This window comes from Alligator mississippiensis, chromosome 9, assembly GCF_030867095.1.
Source record: "Alligator mississippiensis isolate rAllMis1 chromosome 9, rAllMis1, whole genome shotgun sequence".
NCBI lineage: Eukaryota > Metazoa > Chordata > Crocodylia > Alligatoridae > Alligator > Alligator mississippiensis.
Window position 1 is genome coordinate 42395683 of NC_081832.1, and position 27206 is coordinate 42422888.

At 47.2% G+C, this 27206-nt stretch overlaps 1 protein-coding gene across 1 annotated transcript; it reads right to left on the reverse strand.

Moving 5' to 3' along the window:
* Window positions 1-27141, reverse strand: ZMAT2 (zinc finger matrin-type 2). The gene is made up of 6 exons (XM_006273414.3): window positions 27039-27141; window positions 22777-22870; window positions 22171-22294; window positions 18046-18119; window positions 10123-10268; window positions 1-658 (listed from the first exon to the last, which is right to left on the reverse strand). The coding sequence occupies exons 1-6, from the start codon at window positions 27054-27056 to the stop codon at window positions 515-517; spliced, it is 600 nt and encodes a 199-aa protein (XP_006273476.1). The 5' UTR covers window positions 27057-27141; the 3' UTR covers window positions 1-514.
* Between the last annotated feature and the right edge of the window lie 65 nt (window positions 27142-27206).

Below are 27206 nucleotides of genomic sequence, written 5' to 3' on the forward strand. Positions count from 1 at the left end.
TACTGTCTGTACAGGTTTTTATTAATTTATTAGCACAAAAAAGTACCCAGCAGAATATTTCCCGCACGCACAAGGCCAAAGAACACCAAGTGACAAGCAGCCAGAACTAGTACAAAGAATGAGATGGCCAAAGGCCATAGGGTTTCCAGAAGAAACATTCAGCTTGCAGACTCTATACAATAGATTAAAAGAATCAAAGCCAAATACCATGACAACTCTGTAGAATTTACTACAGAGTGTGACAGGGGGATTTTTTGGAGAAAAGACTAATTTAAAGGTCTCTTTATTTAAAATTTACAAGTTTGCCAGTCAGGCTCTGCAGGCAGTGGGGCACTAACGAAAGGCGCACAACTTGTTCTGTAGCGCAGGTTCAGTGTAGAATCATTTCTCAGCTGCTCCAGCCAGCTTCTACTGGGATAATTACATACAAGTTCTGTCAAGTCTTTAAAGAATTTTCCACAGTCCCCTAGGTATAAAGAAATCTGTATCAAGAAAGAGGAAAGTCCAGGGCTGATCAGTGACTTTTCTTGGTTGAGCCAAAGCCAGAAAAACCCATCACAGCTGCCATTTCATCATCCTCTTCAAATGTCAAGTCTTCCTCGGCCCTCCTCTTCTTTTCTCGTTGTTTTTCCTTCTTGTATGCTTTGGCTTTTTCCTCCTGCAGTATAAGGAAAGAAGCAGAATGATTCTAATTCCTTATACAATTGGACCCTTGAGAGAGGAAGATGGGACACTTACAATTTAATCTAATTCCCTTCACTAGAAAAAGGGAACAGGCTTCTTAAAAGCATACAATGGATGGGAGTAAAAACAGTGGACATGGAAGGAATGTGGTGTACCAGAAGAAAAGATCACAGGTTTGAGACCCTCAACAAGAGAAGCTACCTGTGACTTGACTGTAGAGTCATGCAATTATCAGCATCTGCCAACATACAAATGCTAAAAACCTTGTCAAAAAACAACAAACAAACAAACACAAGGGCACGAGGAAAGTTGTTTTTAAAGGAAGAGACATTTATCTTTTATTGATGCCCTGTTCTAGCAGTGGTGAGGAATGATGGCTACAGACAATGTCACTCTCTGTTGGCTTTTGGTGCAGAAGAGTGACAGCTGCTCAGTGGAACATAAGCTGAGTTCTGAGTGGCTTTGGGGGGTTTTGGCATCAAAGTGTTTTCACTGCTCTAATCAAAGTGTTTCATTCTACAAGGATCACAGGCCTTGGAATGACGCCAGACTTGTACTGGGGGATTCAGAAGTGTGACTCCAGCTCCCAACTCAGCAACAGTTCCTGCTGTTGCTATCACTACCCACCACTTCCATGCCTTATAGCTCTGTGCAGTGGTTTATTCCAAGACAGCCCTACTGAAAAGTATGCTATACCAAAGGCTGCTGCTTATTTGTGTGTAATATATTAGATTTACAGCAGTTTTTAAATCTGAAGCAGTAGCTCACACTACTGGTGACTCCGCATTTGTTTTTTCTCCCCTAAATATATTAATACAAATTACTTGCATTCTAGCAGCAACAAAACCTATAGTTGATCAGCTTTATAGCAACTCAGCCAATCTGAGGAAAGGGCAACTGTCAGCCACATCTTAGGACTCTGTTCCCCTGTGGATAATTCCTACTATCAAATGAAACTCAGTCTAGGTGCCCAAGGCGACAGGGGAGCCTCAAACAGCACCAATTTAGTGACTGTATTTATTTGTAATAGCTACTGATACAGAAATAAAAGCATTAAAAAGGGACCAGAGCTTATACACAATGCTTTTCAGCTATCAGTAGAGCTTTGCTGGTTATTTTTAAATGGAATCTGAGGTAAATATTCACTACAAGGATTTGATTCTACAGTTTAAATACAAGCCTATATTAACACAGTGCTTGGCACACCTGTCACTATAAGAGAAAAAAGGCTGCTTAGGGAGCAGCCCCTACCCCCACTAGGAAGTCATCTGACCAGAAGGGGGCCAGGCTTGAGACAGATAAACTCAGCGCCTAAGCTGGTCAGGCAGTCTAGCCCCAGGGGCCAGAGAGTGAAACTGCTGGAAACAGGGCTCCTATCACAACAGCGGGGCTTGGGTAAGCCAGACAGAGGCCTTGGAATAGACAGGCCTGAGAACAGGGGCAGGTGAACCCAGAGCCTAGACAGGCAGGCCTTGGAATACATAAACCTGAGAACAGGGGCGAGTGAGCCCACAGCCTTGACAGGGGTGGCAGAGAACAGAGGGCTAGGGTGCCTGAAGCCCAGCAAAGGAAAGGGGCCAGAGGAAGTGAGGGGCTGGGGCCCAGAGGTCTGGAGCCCAAGTGTGGCAAGTATTAGCAGGGCCAAGGGAGCCCAAGTCTCAACTGCCCTAGGAGCAGGGCCAAGGTCTGGCGAGACCGAAGGTAAGGGACCACAGCCAGAGACCAAGTGGACCAAGGAGCCTATAGTCCAGGAGGGGCAAGAACTGAGGTCTGAGAGCCTGGAGCCCAGGAGGGGCTGTAAGTTGTCAGTAGGGCCTGGGGGCCCAAAGGTCTTACTGGCCTAGGAGTTGGGCCAGGGTCTAGTGAAAATCGAGGACCACTGCCAAAGACTGCTGGGGCCAAGTAGCTCAGAGATCCCAACTAGCTTAGGAGTGCAGCCAGGTTCTAAGGAGACCAAAGGTCAGGGACCACAGCCAGAGACCATGGGGGGCAAGGAGCCTGTAGCCCATAAGAGCCCAGGAGGGACAAATTAGAGCCGTGTGAAATGGTACCATTTCATTTTGACTTCCGTTTTGCCATTTCAACAGGACAGTGTTTCAAGTTTCATTTAGTTTTGTAAGCACTGTTCTGCTCCATTTCATTTTGTTGAAATTGTTTCACTGTTTTGACGTTTCGCCCATAAGCTATAATAGGGAAGCACAAAACTGCCTATAACCTTGTCACTCTGTGGCAGATTTGGATGAAAACAGCAGGCATGGCAGCCCCTGCTGGGGCCACAACACCTGGCAAGTTTCAAGGAGATAGGTACAGGGGTTTCTGGGAAACTGCACCTCAGGATGCTGACAAGCAAAACTCATGGGGGAGGGGAGGTGTGCATGTGTGTGTGTGTGCGTGCGTGCACACCCTCACTGACACCTGTACATGACACAGTAGTGTGCCCCAATGAGGTCTCCTCCTCCCCTACAGCCTCAGTACAATCCACCACTTCAAATAACAACTGGTAATAATAACTTAGTGAGCAGCACAGTAGCACCAGCAGAATCTCAGGGAGCCAAACTGTGACAGAGCCTCTCTTCTGCTCCTCCAGGAGCTTCTTTTCCAGCAGTTGCCAGAGCACTCTCCTAAGCCCCAGGGCTGGGGCTTAGATGTGCCCAGGGCCCTGCATCCTTCCACTCAGGTGCTAGGGGTTTTGGTCTAAGGACATGGCACTAGTAGACAAGGTTCTTTGGGTCAATCTAATCTGGTATCTTTTAGCAGACCAACTGTATAGTTATAGAAATATATCTTAGCAAGGGTTCAGGTTGAAAAAACCCTTGTCAGGCTTAGGAAGCACCTGCAGTTGGTGTGTGCGCTGTTCCAGGATGGAAGGAATAGTAAAGAAGCCAGAGACTGTCATGCAATGCAGGCAAGAAAGCCAGTCAGTGAAAATTGAAATGGAGGCATCAGGGGGTGAGGGACAGGCTGGGGTGGGGGGGAAGGGGGTTTGTAGCAGCACAGGAAAAAGTGCAGATGAACCTGGGGAGTCAGATGTCTGGCAGGTTGTAGCATGTCAGAATTCCAATGTCTATATTGAGTCCACCAGTTTCTGTACCTGCTACCTAAGAGGTTGATGAAATGTAGTTCATAGGCTCATCTGTGAAAAGTGGTTTGCAAATTCAAACAAGCACTGAACCTCGCTAACCTCATCATCAGAAGTCAACTTCCTATTGCCCAAAACACACTGAATAGATCCAGGCCATGCCATGACAAGACACAAAACCTCCCAACATTTCCAGTATGAAGATACCTTCACAATACAAAACATATCTCCATCAAGGCACCAAGTGCCTTGACGGAAAATACGTGGAGACACCAAGCAACAACTGCGCACCAGAATGAGTGCACACCAAAAATCTATCAAAGACAACAACAGAACACCACCTGTCTCCAATCTCTCAGGCCTGATCCTCAAAGGGAATTTACAAACCACTTTTCACAGATGAGCCTATGAACTGCACTTCATCAACTTCCTAGGTACAGAAACTCATGGACTCAATATAGACTTTGGAATTCTGACATGCTACAACCTGCCAGACATCCGACTCCCCAGGCACCTCTCCACTTTTACCTGTCCTGCTACATTCCCCTTCTTCCCCCTACACTCCAGCCTGTCCCTCAGCCTCTGATGCCTCCATTTCCATTTTCACTGACTTGCTTTCTTGCCTGCATTGCATGCCAGCATCTGGCTTCTTTACTATTCCTTCCATCCAGGAAGAGCGCACACACACCAGCTGCAGCTGCTTCCTCAGCCTGACAAAGGGTTTTTCAACCCGAAAGCTGGCATCCCAGGCAGCTAAGCTGAGCTTACCTGGAGCCTCATAACTCCACTGCAACCAGCAAGCCTGAGGCCTGTCAAAGATGTGACAGGTCTGGGCTTTCCCCAGCCAGGACTGTGAACGTATGTGCAGTGGCTGGAGTTTATGGCACCTCCTACCCACCTTTCACCAGGGGGATCCTCAGTTCTGGCATTTCCTCAGGCCGCTGAGCCACCAGCAGTCCCACCAGGCCTCCCAATCCTGGCAGAGCACAGTTTTAATGGTCATGCCCAGGACCTGGGGCCTCCTCCTTCCCCAAAGCCCCAATCCATACCTCCAATTTCATCATGGCACAGAAGCTCAGCAGGGACATGTTCTTACCCTGCTGACTGGTGATGCAGTGAGTGCCCCCTCCAGCTCTGAGAGCAGAGCATTAAATATTTTTTAAAAATTTAAAAAGGAAATAGGTACGGACGAGTGAGGATGGTGGCATTCACTCCATCTGCACCTAGAGCTAGGAGAACCCCAGCAGCGGGAAGTTCACTTTGAAGAACACCAGCTGCTCCACCAAACCAGGATCCAAGCAGGTGCAGTGGGATGTCACTACATCCCCAGCAATGCTGAACACCCTCTCACTTAGAACATTGGTAAATGGACAGGACAGATGTTCCTAAGCAACCATGGCCAGATCCAGACACATCTGGCTCTGGATTGCCCAGTAGGCCAAGTGGTCGCACAGCAGTACCTGCACATCCGCAGAGAGATAGGCAGCCACCAAGGCCTGAGTGCTACCTGCCTGATGGTGGGGTCTGGTGCCTCTGGACCCCACCATGAAAGCCATGCCCTTGGCCCACACTGGCAGCACCTGTGGTGGAGGAGGAGACTGGCTGGTGGATGGTGTGCCAGCATGAGACAGTGGATCCCCCTCTTCCATGTCCCCCTGCCTCTGCTGTTCTGCCTCCCTGACTCTCTTCACCAGTACTTCCATCCACTGATTCAGGCTTTGGCTGCTGCATATGCTGCCCTTCACCATCAGGTCACACGTGGCAGCCAGTGTGTGGACCATACTGGACCGCAAGGGATCAAGCTGTTTCCTGATGCCCCCCTTCAGCTGCTTCACCAGTGCCTGCATGTCTGGTGACAGCAGCTTGCCCCAGCCAGAAACAGTGATCCCCTGGAAGCTCTCTATTTGGCTCTGAAGTTCCCTCACTACAGGGACCACTTGGCTAAGTAGGGCATCGCCAGCACTGAGGGTCTCGTGGCCTCGAGGAAGGGCTTGAGGACCACCAAGATCCGGGAGATGGTATCCCACTCAGTTCTGTTCAGGGGGCTGCTGATCCCAATCTCCCCAAGCAAGGCCATCACATGGATGTTCTGTTACTCCACCAGCTTCTCGAGCATCAGGTATGTGGAGTTCCACTGACTCTCCACATCCTACATGATTTTGTGCTGTTCAGATTCATAGATGTAGGGTCGGAAGGGACCCAAGTAGATCTTAGGTTCAAGTCCAACCCCCTGCCCTGGGCAGGAGAGAATACTGGGCTCAAATGACCCCAGCTAGGTAAGTATCCAGCCTCTTCTTAAAGACCCCCAAGGTAGGAGCCAGCATCACTTCCCTTGGAAGCTGGTAGGTTCCAGATCCTGGCTGCCCTGACTGTGAAGTAGTGTCTTCTAATGTTCAGCCTAAACCTACTCTCAAACAGCTTACGGCCATTATTCCTTGTTACTTCAGGAGGTGCTTGGGGGAACAGGGTCTTTCCCATTCCCCATTGGTCCTCCTGGTAAGTTTATAGATGACCACCAGATCTCCTCTCAGCCTTCTCTTGTGAAGGCTGAACAGGTGCAGGTTCCGTAGCCTCTCCTCATAGGGTCTGCCCTGCTGTTCCCGGATCATGCAAGTGGCCCTCCTGTGGACGCTCTCAATGCTGGCCACGTCCCTCCTAAAGTGTGGAGCCCAGAACTCCAAATGTGGCCTGGACACAGTACTCTAAGAGGCCTGACCAGCGTCGCATAGAAGGGGGAGGATCACCTCCTTGGCCCTGCTTGCATCTGTGGATGCAGGACAAGGTGCATTTAGCCTTACTGACCACGTTAGCAGCCCATGTTCATTTTGGAATCGATAATGACTCCAGGATCTCTTTCTGCCACTGTGCTTTCAAGAAGGGAGTTCCCCAGCCTATGGGTATGCTGCTGGTTCTTACTGCCCAAGTGCAGTACCCTGCACTTGTCAGTACCGAATCCCATCCTATTCTCATTTGCCCACCCCATAACCCCGTAACTTGGTGTCGTCAGCAAATTTAAACAGGGTGCTTTTCATCCCCTCGTCCAAGTCCCTAATAAAGAAATTGAACAGTGCAGGCCCGAGGATCGAGCCCTGGGGGGGACTCCACTGCCCATATCCCTCCAGGTCGAATATGACCTGTCCACCACCACTCCCTGGGTGTGGCCCCTCAGCCAATTTGCGACCCATCTGACCATGTAGGCATCAATGCCACAGTCACCTAGCTTTTTAATGAGAATGGGGTGGGAGATGGTATCAAAGGCCTTCCTGAAGTCCAGAAAGACTACATCCACCGCGACACCTGTGTCCAATGATTTTGTGACCTGGTCATAGAAGGCAATCAGGTTGGTCTGACAGGACCTGCCCCTAATGAACCCATGCTGGTTGCCCCTGAGCATCATCCTGCCTGCTGGTCCTTCCCAGATGAGCTCCTGGATAATTTTCTCAAAGAACTTCCCCAGGATCAAAGTAAGACTAACAGACCTATAGTTGCCCGGGTCCTCTCTCCTCCCTTTTTTGAAAGTGGGGACCACACTGGCCTTCTTCCAGTCGTCTGGCACCTGGCTGGGGCACCATGAACGCTCGTAAAGCCGTGCCAGGGGCCCCTTGATAACCCTTGCCAATTCCCTCAGAACCCTGGGGTGGAGAGCATCTGGACCTGCTGATTTGAATACATCCAGCCCCTCCAGAAGTTCCCTAACTTGGTCCTCCCTGACCCTAGGCCTGGCGGAGTCTCTCCTGAGTCTATCCTGAATTTCGGTGAGGGAGTCCCAGTCCCTGCACAAAAAAATTAAGGCAAAGAAATTGTTAAAACGGTCTGCCTTTTCCTCTGGTGCAACTACCAGATTGCCGAGTGTATCCTGCAGGGGCCCCACGTTACCTGGTGCCTTCTTCATACTCCCTATGTATTTAAAAAAGGAATTTTTGTTGTCCTTGATCCTTGATGCTAGCCCTAGTTCCATATCTGCCTTAGCTTTCCTAACAGCCCCCCTACAGACCCAAGCAATGGAGGTATACTCCTCTCAGCTGATAGCCCCTCCCTTCCACTGGGTGTACACCTCCTTTTTGGCTTTCAGCTCTGCTTGTGCTTGGGTGGAAGTAGCCTGCCACCTTCCTGCATTTGGAAATGAGCTTGCTGGTGGTACTAGCGGCATCACCAGCAGCCCTGACCCACTCCAAGGCATCCAAGACTATGAGGTGGAACTTGTGTGCCACACAGTACATGCCAACAAAGCTGGCATCACAGACCACCTTGACCATATTGGCCCCATTGTCAGTGGCCATGAACCCGCAGGTGAGCTTGCCCTGCTCAACAAGCCACCCCTACATCAAGCGGTTCATGGCCCCCATGAGCTCTGTTGTCGTGTGGGACTCATCCATCACGTCAGCTTAAAGAAGAGCCCACCGAAAGCCTGACTGGTCGCACCAGTGCCCTGTGAGGGAGAGACAGGCAATCTCCACCCCACCTATTCCAGATATCTGAGATGAAGTGTAAGGCCACCTGTGAATCTGCCTTGCACAGCTCCTCCCCCAAGTATTCCCTGCACGACTCATACAAGGAGGGCACCACCCTCCTGCTGGAAGTCTCTCTTTGCTGCCTGTACTAGTGGAAGCCTCATGCCTGCTTGCTGCAGCAAAGAGGCTGTGTCTCAGTTTTGTTTTGTTTTGTGGTTTGTTTGGGTTTTTTTTGGTTTTTTTTTCTGGGGGGGGGGAGGGGGGGGGAAGGAGAGGGAGGGGATGGACATGACTTACACCTCTCCCTCTACCCCCTCTTCCGCCCCTCTCTGAAGGCTTGCCAGATGCCTTTCCAGCACGCTTTATGGTGTGTTTCATAGTGTCTGGTCTTTATAAAAATATATAAATGTACATGTGTATCTTCTTATATAAATTCTATAGTATAATATGCAATATAATTATGAAATTGAAAAGAATCAATCGATTAATACAATAATAAAAGGGTTTAGAAAGAAAGCAAAAGGTATTGCGGAATCCCACTTGCTAGGCTAGCAAGTAGGAAATCAATGGTAGTAGTAGCCTTTGCTGTCTAATGCTCCTGAGCTTCTGGAAGATAGCTCAGTAACTGACCCGAAAGCAGAAAGGAGGCTAGTTTAAACAATGCTGCTTTTTATGCTGTTTTTTCATCCCTTCCCCAGAGCACTGGGATTGTAAGGGACCTCAGGGAAAGGTCACAGTCACTGATCAGCTACACAGTCAATGTCAGAGCAGTCCTTCCCCACTCTTCCCCCTCCCTCTCCTTACTTTCCATTTCCCTGCAGGCAAGCCCAGCTTCAGCTTCGAAATGCAAAACATTTCAGCTGCCCTCGTTTCGTTTTAAGGCTGTTTCGAAGCCCTTCATTTCATTTCAATTTCACTGTTTTGAGCTGGAAATGAATCAAAACAGCATCAAAATGAAACAGCCGGCAAACTTCACACAGCCCTAGGGCACAGGACATCAGGAAAGAGTATCATCTGCAAGGCATGGGAGTGGGTATTAGAGAGGATAGAGGCCACATAATTGGCCCTTAAGACAATGACCATAGACACCTGTGGTCATGAGCGAGACCTGGCTTGGGAAGCCTCCTTTTACTTAAAAGTTAGTAACACCAAGGCAGGCAAGGGAAGGGGAGATTGCCCAAGAAGAGTCACAAGAACTGAGCAGCCACCACGGGCCATTGCAACCACACCTGGGAGGAACACTTGTTACAAAGCCTAAGAGGAAAAAATGTCATGGGGTATTTGATTTTTTTCCCCCAGAGCTTGTGTACACACACATTGTGCTCCAGTGGAAGTTTCCCAAGGCACACGTGGGGGTTGCACAGCTGCAATAAACTATGTGAGAAAAGTTCTCATCCCACATCAGCACCCCAGGCCACACTAGTGTTAAGGCAGCCATTAAAGAAAACAAACAGCACCAGTTTTAATCATCAGTTTGAATTCTGGGATCAGATGCATTTTATGAAAGTCAAATATGCTGAAGGCAGGGCAAGGCAGCACCTTAGAGACCATCTCATCCGGAGAGGCATAAGCTTTTCATCTACTTGTTCAAATTCTATCAGCTATACTGAAGGTTGTATTTTCTAGTCCCTCTCACTGTCTGGTACCTTGAAAACCATTACTGTGTTTGAAAATAACTGCTATAACAATTCAGATGAAAGGATAAGGGTTTCCGAGAAAAATGTAGAATAAGAGAAGTCATTTTGTTAGCCCCAGAGTGATGCGGGTGTATTAAGGGTATTTGTTATAAAATATCCCTTTACTCTGGGGCACCTTATTTATTTGAGGGGGCTAATGGCTGCTTTCTTTAAGGAATTTGTCATTTCTTTCAGGTTATGCAGAGCAGGCAGCATGTGCCCAACACCTTACCTCCTCTCTAAGCTCCTTCATCCTCTCCTCAAAGTCATAATCCTTCTGCTTCTCCTCCATCTTCTTCTTGTTCACTTCAAAGCGTTTCTTCACTTGATCCAGTGTGGAGCGCTCCACCCTCATAGACATGCCCAGATTCCTTTGATCTGTAGAAGATGGAAATGGACAGCAGCCATGTTGGTTGCAGATTAGTTACAACTAGACAGTTACATACAGCCTACCCCATGAGCCCAAAATGGAAGTCATTTTTCCATGTCAGTTTCTTCTCTTCCAATTCCAAGACCACCCTGGGCACATCCACTTACACCAGTGTCTTCCAAAAACTTGCAGTGCCACCATGGGACCCAATTCACTATTGCTCTCAAGTTCTAGGGAGTCATTTGCAACAATGTAAAGAAGTAAAATGCATCACTATTTTAACAGCACTTTCTCCCAGTGGAAAGTGGAAGAAAATGACTACTCAAGGGGCAGAGCTATAGTGAACCTAACTCACAATGTATGAAACTTTGGCAGAGAATGAGTGCCACATTAACGGGATGTTCTTCCTCAATTGATCTGCTGGTGGAGTTCTGTGCCATTATACATAGATGTACTGGTGTACAAATCATTGTAAAGAAAGAAGGGTGGGACTTTGCTGTGTTTCGGCTCTTTCATGGCAAGTGACCATGTGCTAGCTCTTAACTTATAGTAGCTCAATCTTCATTCACTGAGACCTAAGCTAATGCAGGCTAGCTTTCATGTATTGGGACAGGAGGGAAAGATGTCCAACTCTCAGCTACCATGCTATTTGCTGTAAAAGCAGGCAAAATATTTACATACAAGTATGATTTTTTAAGAGTATCCTATTTCTTTAAGATTGTGCAAAAGTTAGCTCTCCTCCTATTCCAGCTGTGACACTCTGGAGTTGTTCCGAATAGAAAACCTACTCAGGGGCAGGGGGTTGGACTCGATGATCTGCTGAGGTCCCTTCCGACCCTAATATCTATGAATCCCACATACTGAAAGGATGTAAAATGCACATGCAAGTCTGAGAATTAAGTTCTACCACACAGTAGCACTTTTTAATACGGATGGGTCAAGTAAGTGAGAAGAGTGGCATTCTGTAAACAAGATTTCTAGCTACAGGTAAAATGGAGGCACCAAGATTAAAGAGATATTTCTGCCATGAAACACCAAGTAAACAACTGGTTCAGAGCCTACACAGAGCCATTTCCAAGTTTTCTATTAAGTGGAATCTGTTGCCAGTGAATTTCCACATAGCACTCTTTTCAAGCACATTTGCTTAGTGGGTCAGATGCCCTACTGACAGCTTTCTGCGTGCATACTGCCAGATAATCCACTGCTTGTCTGGGATGTACTCTGGCAGGACAGCAGGACTACCTCATTTTTTCTCTCTTAACTTTACCCAACGTGAAGGAAGCTTGGATGTTTATAGGATACTGAAGAACCTATCATGGTCTATAAAAGAGAATTAGAGATCTCTAAATTCAGAGATTTTCAGTGAGCCATCCAGTATAGAACTGGAGTGCCTAGTTAGGAAGAAGGCAGACAAGTTTCAACGTTTCCAGAAGAGAATTGCATATAGGAATCCCACCCCAGAATCTGTACTCAGCTGCTTTTAGTCTCAAACTATCCCAAGAGGAGTCTAAGGAAGAGAGAGGATGGCTGTTTAGTAGGAATCTGGTACATTTCAAACCACACATTACAGACAAATTAACAAGCAACATCATAGGGAAGGAGAGTTGAACAGGCCTCAACTTACATAAAGTCCTGTTCAAATCATGCAGATCTGGACCAAAATAAAAGGATGGCATTCACAATCTTACACATGGAGTTTAGAATGCACACAGCTCCCATTATCCACACCATTAGGAAAGATCAAGTTGGTATTCAGCTGCCCCCCAACTGCTTAACTCTCTCTAGATCCATTAAGAAACAGAAAAACCAGTTCCCTTCCTGAAGTCTAGATTCTACAAAGTCAGAGTTCAACTAGGCTCCAGTACCAATCTCTCTCTATTTACACAGTCTCAGAAACTCAAATTGAGACCACTTCTCAGGCAATTGCCTAATGGCAGTTTTAGCTGTCATCACAGAATTTTCCACAGCTTCCTGTTATTTCATACCAGTAATACTCCAAGGAAACACATTTTGGAGTTTTCTTCATAGAAACGTGAAAACATGTCTGAGATAGAAAGCATTAAATCAGTCTTCTGAAGGAAGAAATACTTGACAAGAAGCAGAAAAACCTTATTCATAATGGGTTTGGTTAGCTTTACAACAGAGTGAAGACAAACGCCTTCACCGTGGTTTCAAGGATTAAAGAGAAAAATATGAGGAATAGAAGCCTTTGCTCTAGAATGCAAGCAACTATTTCCATAGCATACATCTTTAAAATGGATGGATATTTTTCTTCTTTTGAGAAGGACTGCTAAAGAAAAAAAAAAAGAAATATGAACAAATAGCCCTTTTCAAACATGCCTACCACCCATCAGCCAGACATTAAAGAAAAAAAGAAACATCAAAGTCTATGCCCAAAAAAAGAAAAGACATGAGGAAAGAAAATGACACCACAAAATCTACAAAAATATGAAGACTTTAAAATAGCAAATGGTCTATAACAAGTGTTTTCAACCTTTTTTAAGACGTGTGTACCCCAGCAGCTCCATTTTTAGTAAGTGTAATCTGGGGTGGGGTAGCAAGCAGCCTGAGGCAGAAGGTGGCAAACAGCGTCAGGGCGGCCCTGCTCTCACCCCAACCCGGCTCTGTTCCTGTGAGGCCACGGTGCAGGGTGGCAGTGCTCCATCCCTGCCCACCCCCGCATACCTCCAGGACCTTTCAGAGTACCCCCAGGGGTACACATACCCCTGGCTGACAACCCCTGGTCTATGAAACAGGCTTAAAAAGGGCTCATAATGCAACTTCTTTTCAATGAAATTGTGTGCAAGACACATTAGAGCTAAGACATAGGAGAGAGTGGGAAAGAGAGGAGAAAAACAGCTGTTACTTGGATTTTTGAAACGAGGAAGAGGAAATCCATTTATATGCTTCTATTCAGAGTTACAGGAGTCCCCTGTGTTTCAGTGGTAGAATCCTTGTCTACCACAATGGTTCGATTCCCAGACACTTATACAACTACAGCCCTGGAGGCACCAAACATCTGGATTCAGTCTGGTCTTTGGATTCCATCTCAGTGGCCTAAAGGGAGGATGGAAGATCTGGACAGCCTCCACCCCTCCAAAAATTCCCGCACAGGCATATGTATCAAAGGTCTGGGTGGCCCCTATACATTGGGGGTCGGACTCGACAATCTATTGAGGTCCCTTCTGACCCTAACATCTATGACATACACCATGATCCAGGAGGATCGATGGTTGCCACTCAGAGTTCCATCATCACAGCACCTTTGCATTCTACCAATATGGAGAGATTTAGCTTCCTTATCTAGGAACTCCAGTTCTGATGTAAGAAATGTTCCGAGTAGGGGTGCACCGATAGAGATTGTTGGGGCTGATGCCAATATTTAAGGAGGCATATTGGCTGATACCGATCCGATTTCTGATACAGCTGCCTCTAGCTGCTAGGTCTGGTGTGGTGGAAGGGGAAGAGGGAGAGGAGGGGCATGGGGGGGGTAGATCAATGCCCCCTGTGGTGAGGGAGGGGACAGGTGCTGCCCAGACAGGGGAAGGGGGTTCTGCTGCTTGCACCCCAGGAGGGCACATTCAGGGCAGGATGCAGCTGAAGCTGCGTGGGGCTCTTCTCAGCAGGGGCTGGGCTCAGAGCGGGCGCCGGCAGCGCTGGGAGGATGCTGCATCCACCCCAAATTTCACAGCAACTCAGCTCCCAGTTTAGGGTGGATACAGCATCCTCCCAGTGCCGCAGGTGCCCGCTCTGAGCCCAGCCTCCATGGAGAAGTGCCCCATGCAGCACCAGCTGCTGATCTGGCTCAACGCCCTGCCTCTACGCACGCGCCAGGAAGAGCCAGGGCAGCACCAGGAGGCTGGCAGCAGCAGTGCTGGGAGCTGAGCTGCAGCGGAATTTAGGGTGCATGCAGCAGCCTTCCAGCACCGCTGGTGCCCACTCCAAGCCCAGCCCCCACCAAGAAGAGCCCCACGCAGCCCTGGCTGCAGCCCACCCCGTGCTGCTCTGGGCTGGGCAGTGCCTACCCCTGCCCCCTCCCTCACCACAAGGGGCATTGATCTGCCCCTGAACACTCCTTCCCTCCCCTTCTACCATAACGGACCAACCAGCTGGAGGCAGCTCTCCACACTGCTGGCTGTGCTTCTGGCTGCCCAAGTGCTGCGCTGAGGCTGCGCGCAGCACGAGCATTTATCAGCCAAATTATCAGCCTCACTGAGCCGATACCCAATACAGCAGTTTCTTTATATCAGTACCAATGTATTGGTGCACCTCTAGTTCTGAGATTTTTCTTTGGGGCTATAACAAGATCCAGAGCCTTGGCTGTTTGGACTACAATCTCAAGGAAAGGCTTGAAAGCTTTTTGCAGCAACACTGAATATGGCACCTTGCTTGGAGGAATTCATTTTCTTCCTATATTCATCCTTCTTAGTAAGGGAACTTGAAGAAAAGGATTTAGACACAGAATCACTCATTAAAGGACCTTCTCGCTAAACTACTCAAAAGGAAGTTAAAGATGGGCACCACACAGCTTCCCCAAGTTGCCAGAGTATCCTAAGAAGGAACTATCTGTTATATCTTGGATTACAATGTACCAGATTTAAAGACAAAAAACAAACACACGCAAACACACATGGCAGGGGACTTCTGGAAGAAGTGCCAGTTTTGCCACTGTTCAAGGAACTGTCTGTAAAAGGAAGTTGCTGTTTACCTGAATTAAACCAGCTTTCTTTCTCTGTGTACCTAAGCTCCATGGCAGAGTCAAATGGGACCAACCCCTTCATAACCTTAACTCCTCATTCAGGTGACAAGGACAGATCAAGACATCTTGACTTAGAGTACAGTAGTTCACATTGTCTAAAATTTCTGCCTTTAGGCTCTGTAAAAACTTGACTGCTGCAGAATAGGAAGCTAGATCAGGGAGGAAATTTAAATGAGAGACTTAATTACTTAAAGAGGTTACAGTTTAAGTCAGGAGCGGGCAATTATTTGGGCCGACAAGCTACATAGGCAGTTTTGGGGAACTGTTGTGGGCCGGTCAGCAGCCCGCCTCCCCCAAACAGCCCCAGACCCTGCACACCCTGCGGCTCCTCCCTGCCACTGAAACTAGCACCCAGCAGCAGCTGAGCACACAGTCCCAGCTTTGGACTGCCCCGTACCCACTCCAGACTCACCCTGGCCAGAGCAAACAACATCCAGACTAGTCGAGACCTGCGTGCACAGCCCCAACCCCAGCCCACTCCAAGCTGGCCCGCCCACAATGAACAGCGGCAGTGGCCAAGCAGAAGCTGCTGCTGGGTATGGGGGAAAATTGGCTGCCTTGCTCTCGCTGCTGCTGGACTATTCTTGCTGCAGCCTCCTGGAGCCCATGCCTGGGCTGCCCTGCAGCTCCTCTTGGCCACTGTCACCGCCACCTCTTGGCCACCCAGCAGGGCAGCAGTGGCAGTGAAGAGAGCTGCAGGGCAATCAAGGCACAGGCTTCAGAAGGCTGCAACAAGAAGGGCCCAGTAGCAGCGATGGGAAGGCAGCTGCTTTTCCCCTGAGCCGACCAGCAGCTTCTGCCTGGTCACTGCCGCCACTTATTGTAAGTGGGAGGTCTGGAGCAGGTGTGGGTTGAGCCAGGGTTGGGGCTGTGCACATGGGTCCCAGCTGGTCCACTCCAGTTGGGGCAGGTCTGGAGTGGGCAAAGGGCAGGGAGGGCTGGACCCAGGCCAGGGGTGTGTGCATGGATCCCCACCAGTACCATAGGGTTGGGGCCAGTGGCAGTGGCAGCCAGAAGGAGCTGCCACTTTCTGGGCTGCCTAGAAATATAATCCAACTGCCAAGCTGCCCCAGCCCCGCTGCACACGTGGGGGCAGCAAGACACACCATGGGCATAACAGCACCTGGGCCAGGTGGGACCAAGGGACCTGCAGTGGGCCGGACAAAGTCCCTTTGCAGGCTGAATACAACCTGCAGGCCATATTTTGCCCACTCCTGGTCTAAGTGGTAACTATTCTGAGGAACCACATTGTCACATTTTTCAAGGACTGATGGAAACTCCTACTGCTAACTTCCTCCAAACAGATGAACAAACTCTGTTGGCATTTATGCTCCCATTTGAACTCCTTCATTGATCATTCTGAACTAGATTCTTGAGACTTCCCATTCCACTTCTTTTCTCCATCTGTTACTATGGAGAAAAATAGGTTCTTGGTATCATCCTGCCTTCCCTCAATTCTGACCTAGTATGACAGATCCTGCCCCCCCCTCCTTTGGATCCAGTGTCCATGCCAAATTATAAGATGACAGTTTCTGTTCCAATAACATCTGCATAATGCTGACCATGAAGATAAAACATACACACTCATACCTTTGAACTCAGACACTGATGAACTGTTCAGTTTTGAAGAGCAAGGACAAGGACTCAAGTCTTCGTCCATTAAGATAATTTCCCTCTGCCCTACTATTCTCCAGAGACACAAGGCTACACAGGATGAACACCTAATGGGAAAATATTTCTCTTATAAGCATTACTCACACCAGCACACTGAGTGGCACTTGACAGTAAACTCGGTAAGAAACAAGTTTTATGAACATGGCCTCTCATTCCAGGTCAGCCATACTTCCAAAACAAAACATAAAACAGAGCAAACTACAATTCTATTTTAAAAATTAAAAACCAGAACTATGTTCTACTACACAATAGAAAAGCTTAAATAAATGTAAAATAACCATGAGATGAGTTTGAGGAAGAGGAGTTCCCAGCTGCACAAAAAAAAAGTTAAAAAAGAAAACAAAAATGTGTGCCTACTCTAGGGCAGTGGAGGCCAACCTTTTTGGCAGGCGTACCACAAATTAGCCCCACACCCTCCCTGAGTACCACACTAATCCCCTGGCCAGCTTTCTACTCCCTGTCCTACCTGTACTGTGCTGCTTGTTCTTTCTCTGGGTTGCCATGTGCCACACACATGCTGGCCACGCTACTTGTAGCATGTGTGCTACAGGTTAGCCATCCCTACTCTAGGGTCCTGGAACTTTGATCCTGACTAGGTTTAAGTACTTCCTGTGCAGCTGAATTGCTATCAGTCAGAGCCCAGCACACAGCATGCATATTATGACACTGAAAATCAAGTAGAGACTTCTTTGTAGCTGTTCTCTCTTTCCATCTTCAAGGAATATAATAAGTAATGAGTCTAACAAAATATCCTGGTAAAACATTGCGGAAACATGAAAACAGACAGAGTTCAAGCACCCTGCTCCAAACTACAGAAGAAGTCTGGTTGAAAGATGATAGAGGAAAATCAAATTCTCTAAGTTCAAACCACATTCCTCTAAGAAAGGGATCCAAGAATGATGGGAGAACCGACATATCCATCCATAGTCTTCAGAATTCCTTTACAATGCCCAAACCCCAATGACATCTATCACATAACTCCTTATATTCCCAGGGAAGCTGCACTGCTTGCTGACAGTGGGGTTCTCTCATTAGAAAAACTCCAAAATATTTTCCCAAGGCTCTCCTTACCAAAAAACCCACAATTATTACTATATCTACTAAATTTATTTCACCTCTGTCTTGTCTAGTACCATGGAGAAGTCATGAGAAAACACAAGCTGCTCTTTCTCTAGCCCTTAACAGCAAACATTGAGTATATATTCTGATCTCAGAAAAGCCTATTACTGTATGTGCCAAATAGTGTGGGTTCTAGACACATTGGAGGAAGCAAATTTCATAGTGGAAAGGCTCATGCTACAGGTGTTCTATTTACTACCCAGCATAACGAATTGAAAACAAAATATCCTTACGCTTTTTGCCATTGATGTGATCCAAGAAGTTGATAGAGTCTTTTACCACACAGTCACATACATTGCAGTAATATCTGGGGAAGAAAAGAAGAAATGGGTTAGATCCAAAGCACAAGACTAAAATGATCCTACCAGAATTTCTGTTTCAAGCCAAGCAGAGGAAAAAAAAATCCACCTGGATTTTCTAGGGCAATTCCAAGGAGCAGCTCTAAGGTTAAAAAAAAAACAACTCAACCCCCTCCCCATTCCCAAACCAAAACCCCATCCCTCAGAGAGACAAAGCTAGAATCGTAGTTAGTACTATTAAGTGCTCAGAAATACAGTACTGATACATCGGTCCAACATTGGATTGGCACTGATATAAAGAAAATTGACTGCATCAGAAATCAGCCTGAAGCGGCTGCTAATTTGGCTAATAAATGCCCGTGTCCATGCACAGCCACAGCACAGCACACAGGCAGCAAGGACCACAGCCTGGCAGCTTGGAAAGCTGCATGCAGCTGGTAAGTCTGTTGTAGTGGAAGGGATGTGGGGAGGGAAGGGCCGTGGGGAGGCAGAGCAATCACTCCCTCACAGTAAGGGAGGGAGTGGGGATCAGGCTGGGTTAGGTGTTGCCCAGCCAGAATGGGGCAGGAACAGGACACAGCTGCAGCTCATCCAGGGGGCATAGCAGGAGATGGACGGCGGCTCCTGCCACTGCACACAGGTCACTTGTCCAGCAGCTCTTGCCACTTGTCGGGGGGGGGGGCCAAGCCCACAGCTGCAGCCTGCCCTGTGCAGATGCAGGGGCACACGCCCCACCCAGTGCCCTCCCAGATGAGTGGCGGGAGCAGCAGCAGAAGCCACCTCCCCAACACCCCCCCCCCCCCCTTGGCTTCATCCCGTGCCCTTCCCCAGGCCCAGCCCCAGCCCCCACCCCTCCCTCACTGTGGGGGTGTTGATCTCCCCCCCCTCCCTCCCATACCCTTTCCCTCCTCACTCCCTTTTTACCACAATGGACTTACCAGCTGCACGTAGCTGTATTGAAAATTGGATCAGTATCAGCCAATACGCCTCCTTAAAAACTGGCTATCAGTATTGGCCCCCAAAATCTGAACTTAAATTAGCAACGGAAATCAAGAGCAACAAGAAGTCCTTCTTTAGGTACATAAAGAACAGAAGGAAAACAAATGGGAGCATAGGGCCACTGTTCAACAACTCAGAACAGCTGGTTACCAGCACTCAGGAGAAAACTGAACTCCCAAATGACTACTTTGCTTCAGTATTTCACCAGGCCAAGGGGAAAATCATGCCAGGTAGGGTACAGAATGGGCATGGTAGGAATGACTGCCTTACTACTATTGCTGTAGAACTGGTGCGTGATCAATTAAAAAAATTAGACATATATAAGTTAGCAGGACTGAATGAACTTCATCTGACAGTGCTGAAGGAACTGGGCGAAGTCATCGAGAAAGTCCTGGTGAAACTCTTCCAAAATTCGTGGCAGTCTGGAGATGTCCCTGAGGACTGGAAGTGGGCCAACGTTGTGCCCATCGTCAAGAAGGGGAGGAGAGAGGATTCGGGTAACTACAGGCCAATCAGCCTAACTTGTATCCCAGGGAAAATCCTGGAAAAATTCATTAAAGAGTCTACGTGTGATAGGCTTTCAGAAGGCAGGATTCTGAATGACAGCCAGCATGGCTTTGTCGTGGGCAGGTCTCGTCTTACCAACCTCATCTCCTTCTACGATCAGGTAACTCGCCACCTGGATAAGAGGGAGGAGGTTGACACTGTATACCTTGACTTCCAAAAGGCCTTTGATCTAGTATCCCACAATGTTCTCATGAGAAAATTGGAGGATTGTGGGCTTAACTGCATGACAGTTAGGTGAGTAGAAAGCTGGATGTGAGGTAGGACCCAGAGAGTTCCAATGAACGGATCTGTGACCCTCAGGGGTTGCTGCTTGGTCCAGTGCTTTTCAACATCTTTATCAATGATTTGGATGTGGGGGTGAAGAGCTCACTGGCCAAGTTCACGGATGACACCAAGTTACGGGGAAGCGTGGTCATGCTTGAAGATAGGCTGCAGATACAGGCGGACCTAAACAGGCTAGCAAGTTGGGCAGATTGGAACCACATGAAGTTCAACGTCAAGAAATGTAAAGTGCTCCACCTGGGGACGAACAATCCCCTAACACACCTACAGGATTGGCAGCACCAAAGTGACCAGCACCACAAATGAAAGGGACCTAGGGGTAATAATAGACCACAGCATGAACATGAGCTGTCAGTGCAATGCTGTAGCCAAAAAGGCAAATAATACCCTGGCATGCATCAATCGATGCATCTCAAGCAAAACCAAGAAAGTGATTCTTCCGCTTTACTCGGCATCGGGGAGACCTCAGCTGGAGTACTGCACCCAGTTCTGGGCACCGCACTTTAACAAGGATGTGGAAAAGCTTCAGAGAGTCCAGAGAAGAGCCACCCGTATGATCAGAGACTTGCAAAGCAAGCCTACGAGGAAAGGCTGAAGAACCTGGAACTCTTCAGCCTACGAGAGATGGCTAAGAGGGGACTTGGTAGCAGCTTACCACTACATCAAGGGTTCAGTGAACAACTGTTCACCAGGGCACCCTTGGGGAAAACCAGGAGTAATGGTCACAGACTCCTGAAAGACTGTTTCTGGCTCAACATTAGGAAAAATTTCTTCAGTTAAGGGGTCCAGACTGCAAAACAGGCTCCCTCCAGAGGTGGCGCAATCACCTACCCTGGAAATCTTCGAAGAGGAGACTGGATAGTCACCTTGCTGGGGTCACCTGACCCCCAGCTGTCTCTCCAGCCTAATGCAGGGGGGCTGGACACGATGATCTTCTGAGGTCTCTTCCAGCCTTACAATCCATGAATCTCTAAAGCAGTACACCCCTAATAGCAACCCTAAGTCTAGCATTGTATAGAAGCATTTCAACTGTCCCACTTCAGGAAATATTGGAGACGCAGGGTTTCCTCTGGAATTATAGTTCTTCTATTCAAGCTGCATTGAAAATAACTTTCTCAAAAAAAGGCCACATCCACACATGTGTGGACCTTTGGTTCCCTGGGGACAACTAGCAGCAGCACAATTTACGCCACCACTAGTTGTCCCCAGGGAATGCCTGTGCTATGTGCCCTCTGGCACACAGCAAGTTACCCAGGAGTCAAAAAACACCCCCACACTGCTCTGTTGCAGCACTAAGAACAACTGAACATGCACTATGTGGTGCTGCAAATGTGTCTGCGGCACCACATACTGCACAGCTGCGCTAATCTGGACGTGGCCAAAGCGAGCTTACAGGATCATAATTTATACAGTTATAACTTCCAGTCTTAATTACTACAACACTTTAGTAGTGGAGAGCATGGTAAAAAACAAAGAAAAAGAAGTTAGCCCATCACTGTGGTAATAAAACGTCTTTATTCCTCTTTCCAATCAGCCCATTCTTAAAGGGAAACTCCTCTACCTGTCCAATTTCTCTTGGCTCTTTTTACTACCTTGTTTTGACAACTGGGCCTTGAAATGCTTACTCTCATTGGGCCCAACTTTAAAGCCCCTCTTTCAGAGACCTGATAGCTCAAGGGACTGCAGATAGGTTAAGGATTCCTTCCCCTGTTCAAATCCAGGTCACATCAATAGTGACCAAAAATAACTGCTACAGACCTAGCCTTCAGGGACTTCTATGGAGGAAACAGTGTTCTTGCCTCAATTCCTAGTGGGCAGATATGTGTCACATAACATCACCCAATGTACAGTAATTTATTGCTGGTCTCGGCAAAGACACCAAAGACTGAACTGATCATAGTAATGGCTTAGGGCTCATGTTTCTAGTGTGGATGAGAAAAAAATGACACGAGATGGGAAAGGTGAAGAAAATTCACATAACTATTATTTCTATGAATATCTTCCAGAAGATTAAATTTTCTATATCTAGTTCAGTCTGGAATTTTCACCTCTGTAATCAAAAAAGTTTTCCTCCTCTACTATCACAGAGGTAAGGAGACTAGCGCTATGTAAGCATTCCTCACTGGCCCATGGTTCCATGAAACATTATCTTGAGCATCTGTGTTAAAATCAAAACTTGAGATAAAACTGGAAGAATTCAAGGTGGCTTACCCTCCCATCTCCGACTGAGGAGTAGTTTTGGTGATGACAATGGTCTTCCCCAGCTTGGATTCCAAATCCACCTTATAGTCTCGGTGCCGCAAAAGCTCCCTTTTGACAGGCTGGGCTGGTTTGCCTAAAAATAAACAAATGCAAACAAAAGAATTTTTCAGGAGTGGTTGGGAACTTAGAACGTAGGATCTCTAATTGACCTCTCTCAGTGGCAAACTAGGGGGAGCTATCAAATTGTACAGTTCATGTTGAGATTTAAGTAAAGAATCATCTTTACCTGCATTGTAAGGAAGGGAAGGGTGTTAGCAACAGATTAGAACAGGGAGATTGCTAAAGAATCACAGTTTAAGACTGAGAATTTTCCACTTCCTCCACCTCCATATAGAAGAAGAAAGGAAAGGAAAGGAATACGGTTCTTAGTAAGTGTTTCTGCCTTGGACTGTATTCTATGGCAAGCAGAGAAAAAGGAACAGAATGAGCCAGCCCTAAATTCCAATTGCTTCCATTTGGCATTTTTCTTCTAGCAGCTTTCCCTTTACACATTCAAAAGTTAGGTTACTCATTGCAAAATGAGGAGAGATTGTTTGGATTCAACGTGTTACCCACCATCTTTCTTCTCTCTCTCTTCTGTGAGCCTCTTCTCTGCAAGTTTCTCATATTCATCTTTGTCCCACTTTCGGCGGAAGTCCAAGTTCTTAGTCTGTGAGAGAACCAAATGAATTAGGATATATCACATTCTACGCTCAGCAATAAGAGACCGAACCTGAAGAGAGCTTGAATGATTTGGTGTGCTGGGCCACACTGACAAATAAAGATCACTCAATTCCAGTGACCCCCACCTACCCACAGCCAGAAACAGGGGCTCTAGCACAGAAAGATACTGCTATGCAGGCGTAAAAAACCTGTCAAGAGGTTCTGCAAGGACTGAACCAAATACCAAATTAAATTTTCCAAGTTTCACAAAATACTCATCCCTGTCTTTCAAACAGGCACAAATACACGGATTACTTTTGTCTGTTTGGAAACAGGGTTTCCAAGCACAAAGTGAAAATTTTAAGTTTTCTTGATTAAGCCAGTTAAATGTGAATCCAAAAGAGACCGTTAGGAAGCCAGATAAGGCAACAATAAACTCTTGAGAGTCTTAATGTGTAGAGATGTACATACATGCACAGACACAAACTGTGCATGAAGGATTAAAGAGCTTTTATAGGCATGGCTAGGAAATAAAAGAAACAAAGCAACAAGTCAGTTATTAGATCCAAGTATCCAACCTAATACTGATAAAACCTCTATACACTAGGCAAGACGTACACAAAATAAACTTTAAAAAAAACCCTCCATTTTCTCTAGTCAGATATTTTCATGTCCCTCTTATTGTAAAGCCAAGACATTGAGATCTCAGATGACCAATTGCACAAGATTCACAGTCAGCTAGTCCACGACTAACTCTCCTTTCCTGACTTTCAGAAAGAAAAAGCAGCAAGAAAAAAGGAAACATTTCTGGTGCAGACTTTTTGCACAGAAACCCACTTTAAAGACATTTAAATATATATATGAGTGGTTAGAATAAAACAGACTTCTCTTAATTTTATTTAACAGTAACAGAAGTATCAATATTTAAAATCCTCTTCATGTTTTTAATTTTTGAAAATTGATAAAAAGGAAAGTCTTCCTGTGGAAATCTCTTTGCTCATGTCTGGGGGGAAAGGGGATAGATAGCATGTGCTGGAGTAAAATGTATCCTCCCCCCTTGGTTAATCAAACCAAGAATCCAGTCAAGCTCCAAAGAAAATAAAAAACTTCATTTAAGACTACAGCAGCAGTGCAATCATTCAAAATCTCCACCTCCTGGCAATCCTTCCAACATAAAGAATAGCTACTGATGAGAATAAGAATGCCTGGGAGACAGGTAGCAAACTTACCATTTATTCCCAGAGCTTCTAAAGCATTTTAAGCATGTTATAACAAAGAATTTTCTTATTAGCTTCCCCAAGCAAGAAGAAAAGGAGATTCACAAAGTGTAAATTAATGTTTTGGGGTATTTTCCAGACTCTATATTCTCCTACATAGAAACAGTATTATCACAAATCAAAGTTGGTTGGAGCCTGGAGAGAAGGCAATTTACTTGCTGCCTCACTCTCTTTTTATAATAAAAAGGATACTGTCTTTTGAAGATCTTTTACCAGTGTCCCTAGGCCAAACACAGTGAAATAAATCAAACCCAACTTCTGATCTAGCTGTTAAAAGGCCATCGCTAGCAATTCTAAAATAACTTTTTCAGATTGATCAAAAAGGGGACAGGGGTTGCTGGAAACCCCTAAATCTTTATCTAATAACTGCTCAGGGGTTACAAATAATATTCTCCCAATAGAGGACATCAGATAGGAACTAAAAGGAGTACACAAAAGCCTCATAATCATTGCAGGGCACAAACTGAAGAGACTTGTTCAATGTCATGTAGCAACACAACTACAATGCTCAGAACAGAACTCAGGAGTCCCAAGTCAAGGCTTCTGCTCTGACAAATGGACATGACACCCTACAGCCAGGAACAAAAGTCAGTGCCCCAATTTGGCCTCCTGTGCTGACAGACCACACAACCACTCAAACATTCTTTTTTCTGCTCACTTTTCATGCTCTGACTCCAAACAATGGAAATATTTGCCAAAGCAGAAACAACATATATACAAGTCCCTGTGGTGCTGACAGCTGGCTTTTTGGTACTACTATAGATTGTTAACGTGGTCTAGAATTGGCAAGCAGTTATAACAAATGCCAGAAGCCTTACCCTTCTAAATCCCATGCTCTCTTCATTCGACTTCAACACTACATTCTGAAAGGTTTTTCAGGCAGAATAGTCTCACAATGACACAGGATGGATTTGGCAGCTTACACAGCATCCTGGGCTAAGTCTAGTGGCAGTAGCAAGCCAAAAAGAATACGATCAAGGGGAATGAGGTTTCTTAACTCAGAAGCAGATGAGCAATGGGCACTCAAGATCTCCATACAGTATAACAATAGTACCAGAGTCATCTGTACACAGTCACTCCTCTTGCAGCTCAGGAACAAGGGGAGACAACAGCAATGTTCCTCAAGCAGCTCCTAATAGAGATATGTCTCAACCCCCATCTAGTTCTGAGTCAGAGAATTTCTTTGGAATTTGTAGAGAAATTCCCCATCTTACCTCTGTATGAAGTTTTGTTTAGAGGAAGGGAAGAGAGGAGTCAGAAAGGGCCACAGAAAGTTGGGGACATTAATGTTTGTCTCTTGGTGGGTTTGGGGATGAGGTCACCAAATCTTTCTGACAGATATAAGGTCTTGCATCCCACTTGAATATATATTTTTCCTCCTGCCAGTACATTTTCTGTGAAGATGTCCCTCCTTTCCTACTTGTGACTCAGGAGCAAGTTTCCCTAGGTTTACAGCAGAAGGTAGCAGAATGTTTCAAAACTCCTCATATAAGAAGAATTTTGATTCTCCATAAGTATTTTTCTGTAGGGTCTAACTGAAGGAAGGTAAAAGTAACCTCAGATTTGTCTCTCTCTCTTCTTAGTTTTCTCCCTCACCACCACACTATTGAACGTGAACATATCAACTATAATTCTAAAGCCTTTGGCTCACAGTAATGGCTGATAACTGATGAACTCTATACACACAGACAGAACAATTTAAACATGTTGTACTGGAAATGTATTGCAACATATAGGCCTTCCATGTCAACATGGATAAATGTCAGAATATGATCCATTAGCAAGAGCTCTGGGACAACTACAGTTTTAATAGAGAAAAACAAAGCAGAAATTCACACGTCTTAAGTTACATAAAAGCAGTTTCAAGGAATTTCAAAGCAGTTATAAGAGCATTGGAAAACCTTCTGCAGAACTTGTTAGGCTGTAAAGAAGCCATTAGAGCAGAAAGAATCAGACCATAGCTCCTGAGCCACAAGTGGCTCTTCAACCACTGACCTACAGCTCTTTCACAGAATATAGTAGAGTCCCTTCCCCACTCTACCTACCTACTGCATGCACTGGGGATACCTTTTTCTACACCTATGATCAAGACAGCAACATGCCTGATTTATCTTTACCAGCCAAGCCCTCCTGTGCAAGTGTTAAACCAGTGTGCTGGAGGGACACTTTGGAACTGGACTATTTAGCACAATTCCCTCAGGGTGCCCACACTGCTGGGGCTCTCTGGTTACCGCCGATTTCCTAGGCAGATCCCGACCCAGTCTGCACCCTGCCATGGCAGCCGCCAGCCACGGGCCATCCAGAATCAGTGGAGAGTATAATTCAGGGTGCTCTCCCTTGGCCTCTGGGCCAAATCCAGCCTGGTGGGCTGGGAGATGTGACAGCAGGGAGCAGTGGCAATTAAGCTGCTCCTGCTTCCCCCACCCACAGATTTCCAAGTCCCGAGTGGCATGATCAGATTGGACCCACCAACCGGATCTGGGACACGGAGGCAGAAAGGTCAGGCACCACTGGGGGCACCTATCCCAACAGCGGAGGCCTGCAGGAGCCGACCTCGCCCGGCGGCTGCGCGGGACAGGACGGGAGAAACCCAGGTGCAGCCCTAACGCCTAAACGACGCCTCGCAGCGAACCGCGGGCGGGGGCGGGGGACAGCGCGGGGCGCCACTGAGGACAAAGCAAGGCGGGAACACGGCTCCGGGGGGGCGCACGGCTGTGCCGCACTCCCGGGCAGGCAGCAGCAGCAAAGCGCGGCCGGAGCCGGGCCGGACCGCGCGGGCGATGCGCGCAGGACGCCCGCCCCACTCCTTTCCGGGGCCGGAGGCAGCTCCTCGGGGCGGCGGCGTTTCCCTCCCGAGAGAAGGAGCCGGGACGCCCCCGCCCGCCCCGCGCCGCCTACCCCGCTGCCCGACGCCATCTCCACCGCGAGGGAACAAGGAGGCGGAAGTCCTCCAGGGCCGGCGAGTAGCCCGGCCACGCGCGGCGTCGGCTTCCGTGACGGAAGTGACGGTGGCGGAAGTGGCTGCTCCAAGCCCAGGACTGGGTTTCCAGTGTAGCTGAGGAGGCG

What these genes read in the sequence shown, in the direction of transcription:
- ZMAT2 (XM_006273414.3), bottom strand. An exon ending in AGAGAGAGAGAAGAAAGATG is followed by an intron (nt 22,295 to 22,776) that starts GTGGGTAACACG and finishes GTTTATTTTTAG; the next exon opens with GCAAACCAGCCCAGCCTGTC. An exon ending in CCTCAGTCGGAGATGGGAGG is followed by an intron (nt 18,120 to 22,170) that starts GTAAGCCACCTT and finishes TTTCTTCCCCAG; the next exon opens with ATATTACTGCAATGTATGTG.